Source organism: Molothrus ater, chromosome 10 (assembly GCF_012460135.2).
Source record: "Molothrus ater isolate BHLD 08-10-18 breed brown headed cowbird chromosome 10, BPBGC_Mater_1.1, whole genome shotgun sequence".
NCBI classification, from domain to species: Eukaryota; Metazoa; Chordata; class Aves; order Passeriformes; family Icteridae; genus Molothrus; species Molothrus ater.
The window spans coordinates 14,873,007-14,885,627 of record NC_050487.2 but is presented as its reverse complement, the minus strand read 5'-3'; the positions used below and the strand labels follow the sequence as shown (position 1 = coordinate 14,885,627).

The window sequence follows — 12,621 nt, the reverse complement described above, 5'->3', positions numbered from 1 at the left end:
CCCTGAAGGACCTTAAAGTGAGATGAAGGAGTCACACATGGATCAGCAGAACTCTCCCTGCTCTGAAGGCAGAGCACCTCTCCTGGGAACACCTTGGCTCTGTGTCCCATCCCTTCCCCATTCCTGCAGCTCCCACTCCCCTGCCAGGGACAGTCTGCCTTCCCCCTGCCCCTTCCTGCTCCACCCAGGGTGCAGCCTGCCTTGCCGAGGAGCAGAGCAGACCTTCTGGTTCCTGGGCTGCAATCGGAGCAATTACTGGGTGAGTTTCTGCCAGAGGCCACAACTGCCTGACTCACTGCAGAAGATCTGTCCCCACCTAAGTCTGCTGTAGATACACACAGCTAAACAAGCTCCATCCTGGCAGGCAGGCTCCCAAAAGCCCAAGTCCCACTTTTCACTTCCATGTGCACTGTTCCAAGTTCTGCTCAAAAACAAGAAATGAAGTAATAGTCTGATTTTCCTTAAAAAAGTCCATTTATTGAAATTGTTTAAACACTTTGTACAAGTTCCCAGTACAAGCATCTGCTCCCTGGCTCAGGGTTAATGCAAATACAAAAGCACAGACTTCAGCAGCTCTTTAATGTGACCTGAGCTGCCACCTCCCCAGACAAGAGGTCTCCCAAGGCAGCTGCTGTGCACAGGCAATTCCCCATGGAGAAGGGGAAGCCACATGGCCCAGCTCCAAGTACAGGCCAACAGCAACTCAAGCCTGAAGCAAATGCTCTGGTTGGTTTCTTTTAGTAACTTTATGCTGCAGGAGTCAGGTACAGAGGTACAAGGCTTGTACAGACCACCAACGTGGTACACAGCTCAGCCAGAGGCTCTCCCTGTCTACGGAAGGAAATCAGGAGATCTGATGCCTCTGAACATATACACAATTATAAAGCCTGGTCAGAAGCACCAGTTTCCTTCTGGAGCTTTGGAGAAGTGGCACCATCCCTCTAGGAATCACAAGACTTAACTCCCAGTGTCAGCCAACACCAAGTGACTGAGTGGGTGTTTCAGGGGAAGGGGTGGGAACCTTTGATGAACAGCATTATTATTTTTTTAGACATGATTTAATATGCAAGAATGGCTATCTCTTTAAAATGGTTGTTTCTTCCTCTTTGGTGAACCTGGATTACAAGCAAATGCCATAACCTTTGGGTCAGTTTTCTTGGAATTTGCCTTCATATCATCACTGGAAGTGTTTACAAGAAATAGACAGGATGGAATGGCAGTGTGTGAGGTATCCTTGGGGAAACATCAGGGAGTGGCAGTGCATTCAGTTTGGTTTAACACAGCTAGCTGCATCAGGCAAACAGAGATTGGGAAACTAAGCCCAAAAGAGAAAGCCTAGAGGAAAAGGAGAGTGTGAAAGGTGACCTGTAACACACACAGGGATAAAGCTTCAAGCTCAGCTGCCGGGGTGGGAACATGGAGAAACAATCACTGGCAGCACTCAGTGTCTCAGGAACAGCCACAGCCTCACCATAGACACACAGTGAAAACAGAAGGCAATCCTTTTCCTTGAGCTCTTCCCTGGCACCAGGGAAACCTGCAGATGCTTTGGGAGTCTGGTAACTTCTGTGGTCTCTACCTTACACTGCATCTTCCATTAGCCAACAGCATGTGCACGGACAGTGTGGATTTCCACTTAAGCCACAGCAATTTGTTTCTGACCCTTTGTCTGCATGGAAAGGAGGGTGCTGAAGATGATGCCAATAAGACAGTACAAGAGCATTTTACATCTCCAAACATTCTTACATGTAAAGCCTTTTCCCCAAAATTATGTTTCCCCTTAAGCTATTGGTTTCATCATTCTGTATATAATATATGTTCCTTTAATTTCTACACACACCACACTGGGCTCTAACTTAATGGGATATGGGACTGAATTGTTACCATCTATTTAAAAAAAATAAAAACAACCAACTAAAAAAAGCACCAACATCCGTCTATAAAAACAGTATCATTTTCCCTTTTACTCCCAAATACTAAACTTAACCCAAGCTTGGAGGTTTCATCTTTCCAGTGGCAATACCTATGAATCTAGGCTAGCCTTCCTCCACGGGCTGGGAGAGAAAGGAGAAGTTACGTCCAGTAGCAAAGAGGAGATTACAAAAATATACACATTTTTGGGAGAAGAGGAAGGCAGAACCTAGAGCCTGGACTCTGCTCAAGACAGTGGCATTGTAGTGTCCTCTCCAAAATGCTTTCACTACCAGTGCTGGTGGCTCCTCTTCTTTGTTTCATTATACATAATCCTTCCCTGTGGAGGAGGCATTTTTTGGGTAGCCTCGGGTGGGGGGATATGAAGTTTCTCTCCGTGGACAGGAGCAGCAGAGGAAGGATCCCCCCAGTATGGCCAGAGATGAAGCTGCCCAGCCAATAAAAAGAGCTGACCCAAACTCAAATCTGGAGAAGAAAGAAGGGAGAAAGTGAGAATCACTGTAATCCCAAGGTATTACTTGCAGTTATACATTCACACATAGCAGGAGGAAGCAGAAACTGGGATGGATGTGGTTTCCTATAAGGCAGCAGCTTGGAGCAGTCAGGCTTTGTTGACCCTCAAAGCTAAGTGCTGGGTTTCTCCAGTATTTTGGGTCACCCTCAACAGCTACAGGCCAAGCACTGTGCAAACCAGCCCTTTAGCACCTAGTGGGGGAAAAATCACAGAAGTCCAGCTGTGAGGTCTCTGGCAGTGATGTTACCTTAAAGCCAAGACCTAAGAGCCACATGGAGAATGAGATCTGGTCCCAGCTCTTTCTGTACAGCCTGAAGGCAGCCCAGCTAGTTCAGAAAATTCCTTTCTTTGTTTTGAGTGACTGCTACCCAAACCTAAGCCCTGTGAGTACTTGTCATGCTAAACTATAGTGTGTTACACCAAATGGGTCAGTACCTGGTGTTGACAGGGGTGAAAGGGTCATAGAAGGCCCGAGCCACTCTGTTGCCATACCACGAGGTGGCCACCAGCGCTGCCAGACCTGCACACAAACAGAACATCATGTCATGGCTTAAGAAAAAACAATCAGCAAAATCACTGCAAAAATAAGGATGCAGCAGAATCAGCATCTGGAGTAAAGCTGAGCTGCTGCTACCCTGGAAGTTCTGAGCTGTTCCATTTAGTGCTGGTTGGGAGAGAAGAACAGATTTGAGGCTTCCCACAGTTACACTGCAGCAAAGGCAGGACTGCTCTGCTGACAGCCTTTTCTCACTGAAGCAGGGTCAAACTCAGCTCTGCCAACAGATATGGACAGCATGAAGTCCATATGGAGGTTGTAATGCCAGTACCAAAGTGCCTCAGGTAGCCTGAACCCAAGTCCTCTAAGGAGTTGCCAGACCAAAATACGCTTGGAGCAACACATCAAGCCCTCCCACATCCTGCACAGGATATATGCCACCTAGGAAACAGCACATTCAACACTCAACACATCTGTATGTTACCAACCTGAAATGATGAAGATCACCCCACCGAAGACAGCCATCCTCATCTTCTTCACCTGGTCATCTTCCATGCACTTCATGCATTTCATGCCTGTCACAGCAACAAACATTCCAACGAGCCCCAGGAGTATTGAAGCCACCATCAAAGCCCTTGTGGCCTGCAGACTGCCTGGAAGACAACAGGATTTGAGTTACCCACAAAGTAAACTCAAGATACAAATCAAAATTCAAATTACTGGACTCAATAATCTTCTATCTAAATATTCCTGCTCCCTAATACACAGGATACAGCCAAGCAAGAAATGCCTTCTCAGCTTTAGTCTCAAGGTTGCCATGCATCAGGATCAGAGGGCTCTCTGCCTCTTCTAAAATGCAAGGCAAACAAGGGCATGCAGCGGCCTTTTGCAGGAAATGACCTGGGAATTGCCCTCAGACATCTTTTGTTCCTTGATCATTTGAATCCCAATTGGAAGGGCATATCTGTTTATCAAAAGAAGTATTCAGATTTAGGTTCTACCTTGACAAAGTACTTAAGCACATGTTTTAATATGAATAGTGACATACATATGAATAGTGCCACAGCAGACAGCAAGGCCATTTACTGCTCCACACTTCCAAAACCTGTCTTTTATACAAATAACTCAGTGCTGATTCAGATGTTTTTTGTGCTACATTCTCAGTTTGAGTCCCAGAGGGTACAAAAATACAATGGCAAAAGAAATAGGACTTTCCCAGACAATTGAAAAATACCTTGTTTTCTACATAAAATATTTAACCTAATTGGCTCAAAGATGCTTAAATGCTTTAAGAGCTTCTTGTGCTTTTGAAGAGTTGGAACATGGGGTGATGCCTCTCATAGTGAGTTCTCAGCAGACAGACTTGATGTACCTCGGGATTTGGTTTTTAAATGGAGTCATCTGAAGGCATGAAGACACACTAATCCTGTGAATGGGAGCTACTGAATTTAAGATTTTCTTGATACTAAAGAAAAGTAGTAATGTAAATCAAGTCATTACTAAAAAAACCCCTCAGGTGACAAAACACCTGACTAGCAGTGAAATAAGAGCCTGAGCTTCATTGTCTGGCAAATCAAGTTTGTTTGAACAGAATGAATTTTCATACACAGGCCTGTAAAGCCCTGAGAACAAACAGGGCTAGTTAATAAAATGAATAAGCTCCAAGGAGCATGCTGTTACCAAGGCACGGGTGTTCCCTGACACAGAATCTCAGATCTGAAGCTCACCCCTCAAAACACCCTGACTGCATCCTGGTAGAGCTCTGCACAGCATTTCAGGCTTGAACTGCAAGATTTAAGCCTTCAAGAGAGCACCTGCACACTCAGTCAGGGCTGGCATGGTGAGCCCATCTGAGTCCCTGCCCCAACAATGGGCTCTGTGGCCCAGTCTGAAACTCAGAGCTCAGACCTGGCCAGGAGGAGAGCAAAGCCCCACAGCCATCCTCTGCAGCTTCTTTACTACACTTGGTCCCACAGAGCTGCTGGTGCAGAAAACTCCTGTGACCCATACCAACGCCAGACTCTAACTCTGCTCTAAAACAGATCTGGATCTGCCCCTTTACACACAACCTAATTGTTCTGTAAACACATTATGAAACCAGTTACAAACAACACAACAAAAAGACCATCGGAGGAACAGGAAGGAACACACTTTCATGAGTGTTGGCTTTCTTGGGAAAAATTCCTCAATCAGCTTGGCTAATATCATCACTCACTTCCTTCAAAGGGGAAGGTGACACACCTCTGCACCACCCATGTGTTAATCTAAGCCCATCTGCTGCATGTACAGAAACCCATTAACAAAGCCAGTTGTCACTTTAACATAAATCACCACTGCACTATCCAAACTCGTTTTTAATTGATTTATCTCCAGTGTCAGAGATTACACTCCAAAAGTAATTTCTACCTTACAAAAGTGATGCCAGCGTTCAGAAAGGCTTCAGCTGACAGGCAACCAATTCAGCTGCCATACATTTAAGGCTAAATTGTGCCCCACAGCAGAAGCTCTGGAGAGGCCTATGGCTGAGTACCAGTTTGTACTAGGCATGGGAAACCCTATGTTCTGCAGAGGTACCAAACCTGTTTTATCAAGACTACAAGAAGTTTGGCTCAGTCTTGCTGCAGAAGAAATTACTTTATAGGAGAGGGTTTTGGAAGAGTTCTTTCATGAGGCTCAAAATAGGCAATGCTATCTCTAAAAACTAGAAAAACAGTCATAAGGGTGGAAAAAAACATTTCACCTTCACACACAGTGCCAAGGGACCAACACAGGAAAATGCTGGAAAAGGTTTCTATGACCTCTAAAAATCCAACTATGAAACACACCAAAATCTCAATATGTATAAGTATTAACTGGATGCATGCCACGACAGCTTTGCAGAAGCAGCTGAACAAAATACAGCATTGTGAGCATTCCCCAGGGCTGCCCACTCTCAGCAGATGCTGCTGGGACAACTCCTGGTGCCCTCGCCCCCTCCTCATGCATGGCTCACAAAGGGACAGAAACATGGAGGAAACTTGCAGTGGGACAGCAGAACAGGTTCTGCCCTTGCAGAACATTCTGTTCCTTTGTCCCAAGAAGCTGAAATGTGACATGGCTGTGTTAGCCAACCATCCTCCACCTGCCCTGTGCTCCCAGCACAGCCTGGGAGGCAGGGCTTTTGTCCTCCAATCACTTTTGCAATGTGTGCAGTGCACTGGCCACAGTTAATCATCATACAAGCTACCAGTTAGTAACTACACATTAACAGACACGCTGTCAATGGAAGCTGCACATCCAGGGGCTGAGAAAGCTACTTTAATAATAGTTCTGTTGTTCACACGGGCTTTTCCAGATGCTTTAAAAATCCAAAATTATACAAGTACAATATTGTCTCAACCTGCTAAACAGGACAGGCTGCTGACAGCAAGTAGAAGTAATCCACTGCAATTTAACTTTACAACTTCTACCATATTAGAGGGAAAACAGGATTTCCCCCACACTCCTTGCTGCTGCAACTGTCTCACCAACAGGAACAGGAAAACCCAGGCAGTCTTGGGAGCCCTTGGGGAAAAAACAGTCCTATACAAGGTGAGACAAAGTGGCCTGGCACCAAACAAGAGCTGTCAGATGGCAACAGTATTTTGTCAATACAAACCAGTATTCACTCTGAAGCCAAGCCTTTTGATTGCTGGTTAGCAATGAGAGACATGGTCTGAAAACCCTGTAGCAACAAAGCAGCAAGAACTGAAAAACAGAGGCTTAAAATGCCTCATGACAATTAATAACAAATGTGCATTCTACAGGGCATAAATAAACCCCAAAGTCCACAAACATGCATCTGCAGCTCACACCTGTTTCACAGAATAAACCCCACATCTTTTAAAAAAATACTAACAAACCATTCAGAATTATTGTTAGTGGTTTTGAACACAAACAACCTTATTCAGTTTATCTGAGGCCTAAGTAATATGCTTTCCTTCCCACAACTATCATTAACTGAGACAGAAGTAATTGCTGGTAACTGCTTAGTTATATAAAAAAATACTTCAGCACTTCACCTGCAGATGTTTGAAGGTTTTCTCTATCATCCCATTTCCTTATTCAATCTGTTTATGTCATTTATATTACAGAAAAGCTGTTGGAAAAGTGCCATGGGATTTTTGTAATGCCTGTTTGTAAGGCAAAATTGCTGTAATGGCTTTGTGTGCAGATTCTCTGATATGGATGCTCATCAACTGCCTTAATTTAAAATAAGGACTTTTCCTTCCCTTCCCATGGGCCTTCATCCAACTAACTGATGACAAAATACAGGTGAAACAGATGCTTTGCAGTTCCCTCCAGTCCTTATGAGGGAAGTTCCCCAGGAGTTACAAGCAGCCCTGCAGTACAGGAAGCATGTTCCACTGCCCACCTGCGAGAGAAGCCAGCAGCCTTCAAAGCCTTTCCACCGGGATTCCATGAAAGCTGGATTCCCTGGAAGGAGCGAGAGCTGAGATCCTGCAGGTCTGCCCTGCCAGCATGTGAAAGTTACTTTTGGTTAGTAGACAGGGGACTGAAGATCTGAGCAAGCTTCAGAGGTGGCCAGCAAACATCCCTCTCACTTTGAAGTTTTTCTCAAAAACTGCTAATAGCTTGGAGGCTTTCAACCCCCTTACCAGACCCTGCAAAGGCCCACCTTGCATACCCAGCAGCAGACTCCAGTCTGGACACTTTCAAAGCACCTTCCCTACAAGTCTAAATGACCATACCGAGGTATCCAGGCAGGACAGGGACTCTGTTTTTTTTACAAAATGGGAAGGTTAGGAACTCCCTACTGGCATGTCCAGTGCACAAGAGGCGAGTTCAGTAGGTAACAGTGGCCTTGTACTCTGCATATTTGAAAGCAAGTAAGGTTCGATGCCCTCCTACCCTCACTGACAAATAAAGATTGGTAAGACAAGCATCATACCACCACTTCCAGATTCCTGGTCAGAGGAGACCTGGGCAGCCTGTTTTCCCACAAAGCCTGGAAGTTCCCTCACCAAGAGATTTAGTAACACATAGTAACTACCAGCTACTAAAAGCTGCTTAGAAACTGCCTGTAGAGCAATAAAGCCAGTCTATTGCGACAGACTCCATCCATCCCCTCCTGCAGACACACCAGGGCCCTGCACAGGAACAGCCTCGGTGGCATTCCAAGTAACCCTCTACCTTCTCAAAGCCGGCACAAATGAGACTGTTTTATCACTTAATCACAATTTTTCATCAGGAAGGAACAAGGATTGAGAAACACAGTAGCAAATTAACCCTTAACCCACAGGAAAGCACAGATACCAGCAGGTTCTACCTGTTTAATCAAGATCTAAAGATGGAGAATTGGACACATGTCCCTCATGCTTTGTCTGTCCCTGGGCCACCATCCCAACTCCCCTACCACCAGAACTGAGCAGCAGTAACCTGAGCATGAACCGTTCCTTCCCCCCACCCATTCTCTTCCCCAGCTCCTGGAACAGGCTCAGCCAGGGTGGTAAAGGTGTAGGAGGGAAGATTTCAAATTTCAGCCATGTTGCTTGACCCAGAGGGCATTCAAAACCTTGTTTATTTTCTGGGCTAGGGCACAAAGGCTCATTGTGGATGTACTAGGTTTGGTGATGAAGTGATAGATGAGTCTCAGCTTGTCTCAAACACAGAACCTCTCCCAGCAAAATCAAACAGGTCGATGAGTATCTTCAACTAAAACAGCCTAGACAGGATCCAGAACAACATCTGTCCTGAACAGGAGAATGTGGTTAGGTGGGGCTGGAAACTTTCAGAGACAGGTACCAGGAGCCCTACTCCCTCGTGTCTGGGACCATCCCCCTGAGACCCCGAGGAGCACAAAGCTGGGCTAAGCTCCATGGACCATGCTGGAGGGCCACAAGAACAATGCTGAGGCTGTGCAACAAAGCCTTGTTGCAAGGGTGGCATTTGTTGCCTCTATGTCTGCGTGTGGCCACGCACTGCTTTTCACGTAAGCCAGCAAAACGCAGCCTTTCTGTCGCCTGAATAGGAGCAGTGACATAAGCCCTCAGCTGAACACAGCTGCGGGAGAAGTGCCAGCACGGGTGCACTCCAGCAGCGTGCCCACACGGGAGGCTGGAGGCCCCTCGGCTGGCTAATGGTGCTCATCAGCTTGTGCCAACCCCATCTCTGCCTTGCAGCCGAACACCGACACATCCACAGGAATAGCAACAGCTGCCAGATGTTCCAAAACTTGCTGGCAAAGCCTTCCAGCATTCCCACAAACACGAGTTACTGCAGGTGCAAGAAGGTTCAGTCCTTTCTACAGGGACAAAGTAATTACAGACCTGAGCCTCTCCCATCAGTGCATGTGGCTCTGACATGTGGCTCAGAGCACCTGGGGCAGATGAAGCCCCGGCAAGAAAGCACGGCCAGGCAGAAGTTCTGCCCACACAGCTGTGCCACCTTCACCAGGACACAGATGAATGCAGTAAGGGAGCTCTCCACGGCACCTGTCCCGGGGTGTGGCTGTTGAGGGGGTATAAATGGTTGGGGGGGGGGGTTGGTTTTGGTTTTTGTTTTGGCACCTCCACTCAAACCAGAGCTGCTGGTCCCAACCCAGGCCTGTGTGACTGCAAGACCTTGAAGGGACACCAGGAGGGAAAACGAAAGATAAGGTGTATGTCCCTAGGCATGATCTGCCTAAAAGCGGGAAAGGCACAGCCTAAGCAAGCTGAGGGAGCACAAGAACGAGGAGCCCTTTTGCCAGCCCTCTGATTTTCCTCGTGAAGATAACACACCCTGTGATCTCCCTGTTATTTGAGAATTCTCAGGCACACCGTCCTGCAGAGCTCGGCGAGAACATACAAGGTCGCCACAAGCTCAGCCTCGGTCCCTGTCACTCCCTCCCCTGGAAGAGAAGGGCCCGCATTCTTGGCCGGACAAAGGTGAGGGGAGCAGCTAGTTTCGGTGCTCGGCCATGAATGGCCAGGTCAGGAGGGCCTGGGGCAGGTTTTGGGGAGCCTGTTCAAGGCGGGCTCCATTTACAGCACAATGGGCTGCACACAGCCCCCGAGGCAAGGTTACCTTTCGCAAGCCATCCAGGGGGGTGGATGGAGATTCCTCAGCCACTGCTGGCATCTTCGCCCCCCACCCCCAGTGAGAGATAAGAGGATTGAGGCTGAGCTGACACATAATTAGCACCCCGAGCAGTCCGGACTGCGCGCCCAGCCCTGCCCCGATCAGCACAGCCCCGCACCCTGCGAGTGCCGAGTGGGTGCGAAGCGCTCCCGATGGGCGCGACCCGCACCTCCTGCGGGGCTTTGGGGCAGGGAACAGCCGGGAGAGACAGACGTGGGCTGGCCGCGAAGGTGGCTCCGGCTTCACCGCGTGACACACGGGAAGGGCTGGTGGCAATCGGACTCGGGGACACTCCCCGCCGACATCGGTTTACGTGAAACTGCCTGCTCATTCTTTTGGGAAAGAGAAGGTGACCAAAGTGGCAATTATTATTTTATTAATTAGGGAGGGATGAGGGTGTTCCAGGACTCGCGATGAGACAAGGGATATTGAGAAAGTACATTTAACCCCTTTCGGTCTTAGCCTAAGTTATCTGCCCCAGCGCTCTAGAAACAGCCCTCTCTGAGGCTCCAGCTCGGCTTGAGCACCCGAATGACCCACAGGGGGCCAGGCTGATACCCCCATGCCCCCCCAGCCGGCCAGGCTGCAGCTCCTGCCTGCACACCATGGCTTCACCATCCCAGGACAAGATAAGAGATCCAAATATTATCTTGGCATACTGGCCTGCCTAAAAGCTCCAGGCAGTGCTACCTGGGCAGGAGGCCAGCTCACCTGCCAGCCCTCAGCTTAAAAGCCCCGCGGGAGCAGCAGCGACTTTCTCAGAGAACAAAAGACCAAAACAGCCAAAGGCAAACGGGACCCGTGCTCCAAGAGCCCACTCCGGCCACGCTGCTGAGCGCTGCTGCCCAGCGAAGGCAGCCCAGTCTCTGGGCTGGACCTCCACGGCCAAAAGCTCTTGTTCGCAAACACGGCGCTTTCCGGAACGCACGTACAGAATCTCACCCTTCCTCCCCCCGGGGCATTTTGGGGGGACGGGCAGCGGGCAGGGGGATGCGGGGCAGCTCCCGCTCCTGCCCGAGCACTGCCCCTGGAGCGCCCCCGCTCCTCTCCCGGGGAGCCCCAAGAGGCACGTATCCGACCTCCGACAGGATGAGGAGTCATGAAAGAGATGGGGGACCTGCACCTTCAACCCTGAAGGGACAGGCTGAGTAAATTCATCGGGACAGAGACCGTGGGACCCGACAGCAGCGGCATCCCGTACGCGACAGGCACCCGGGCGGGGGCGAGGGATGACGACGGAGATGGGACATTGGACGTGCAATAGGACTGGCAAACCCAGTCCAAATAGTTCAGCCTGAACTTCGACGCGACCGACACCGGGTAATGACCCTGCGGGACTGGTCCCCTCCGCCCCGACCGAAGCCAGAGGCGCCGAGGCGGAGGGGACAGCCTCGACGGGACGGACACTTCGACACTTTCAGCACCTTCCCAGCCCCAGCTTACCTTCCAGCTTGAGCAGCGAGTCGTACACCTTGCACTGGATCTGCCCCGTGCTCTGCATGGCGCACGACATCCACAGCCCCTCGTAGAGCGCCTGGGCCGTGACGATGTTGTCCCCCGCGTAGGATGCCATCTTCCACTGGGGCATGGCGGTGCTGATGATGATGCCGATCCAGCCGAGGAAGGCCATGACGAAGCCCAGGAGCTGCAGCCCTCCGCTGGCCATGTCTGCGGGCTGAGGGGACGGACAGACGGAGGGCGCGCGCCGCTCTGCCCCGCGCGCTGCGCTGCTGCGCTGCTGCTCTGCCGCCCGCGCGCCGCCCCGCGCGCCTCTTGAACCCGCGCCCAGCGCGCCCCCTGCCGGCCGCGCCCCGGCCCCGCCCCGCCCCGCGGGGGCCGCGCAGCCCCGGGCGCGGCCGGGAGTGACCCTCCCTCAGGGGAGTGACCCTCCCTCAGGGCCCGTGACCCTCCCTCAGCGCTGCTGAGCCCCCGCACCACCCCGCACCGCACCGGGCGCGGCCGGGAGTGACTCTCCTTCAGGGCCCGTGACCCTCCCTCAGCGCTCCTGAGCCCCCGCACCACCCCGCACCGCACCGGGCGCGGCCGGGAGTGACCCTCCCTCAGGGCCCGTGACCCCCCGCATCGCCCTGCACCGCACCGCCTCGCACCGCTCTGTGGGGGCCGCGCAGCCCCGGGTGCGGCCGGGAGTGACCCCTCCCTCAAGGGAGTGACCCTTCCCTCAGCGCCGGTGACCCCCCCTGCACCGCACTGCCCCGCACCGCACCGCGCTGCCCCTTCCTACGGAGGAATGATCCCTTCTGTCCCCCACAGGGCGGCTGCGTTGGCACCCCTGGCTGTTTTGGCACCTCGAAAGGGTGCCCTAGTTGTGCCCTGGCCTGCCCCCTCCTCGAGCTGGGGGTACTTTCCTTGGGGCTGGCAGCCCGCCGCTGTCCTTCAGCCGCTGGAGCTGTAAACTTGGCTCTCCGGGTCTCCCTCCCGGAGCCAGCACAGCGGGCAGGGGAGTGGGGACAGGGCTGTGCCAGTTCCACCTGTCCTGTGTGTGTGACCCCGTCCCAGCCCCGCTCAGTGCCGCCAGGCAAGGCAGGGGACATTTCCCCCGGCAGATTCGCTGCCTGGC

The 12,621-nt window shown here is 51.0% G+C and overlaps 1 protein-coding gene across 1 annotated transcript; it reads right to left on the bottom strand.

Annotated features, from left to right (window-relative positions):
• Positions 1-452: 452 nt before the first annotated feature.
• On the bottom strand, positions 453-11,746 carry CLDN1 (claudin 1). The gene is made up of 4 exons (XM_036389228.2): positions 11,487-11,746; positions 3,431-3,595; positions 2,882-2,966; positions 453-2,397 (listed from the first exon to the last, which is right to left on the bottom strand). The coding sequence occupies exons 1-4, from the start codon at positions 11,707-11,709 to the stop codon at positions 2,235-2,237; spliced, it is 636 nt and encodes a 211-aa protein (XP_036245121.1). The 5' UTR covers positions 11,710-11,746; the 3' UTR covers positions 453-2,234.
• Positions 11,747-12,621: the final 875 nt, after the last annotated feature.

Bases quoted from the DNA above. Each gene is read 5' to 3' on its own strand.
- CLDN1 (XM_036389228.2), bottom strand. From the start codon at position 11,709: ATGGCCAGCGGAGGGCTGCAGCTCCTGGGCTTCGTCATGGCCTTCCTC. The intron at 2,967-3,430 runs GTTGGTAACATA...GTTTGTGTGCAG, and splicing joins GGTGATCTTCATCATTTCAG to GTCTGGCAGCGCTGGTGGCC. The intron at 2,398-2,881 runs GTACTGACCCAT...TTTCTTCTCCAG, and splicing joins TTCACCCCTGTCAACACCAG to ATTTGAGTTTGGGTCAGCTC.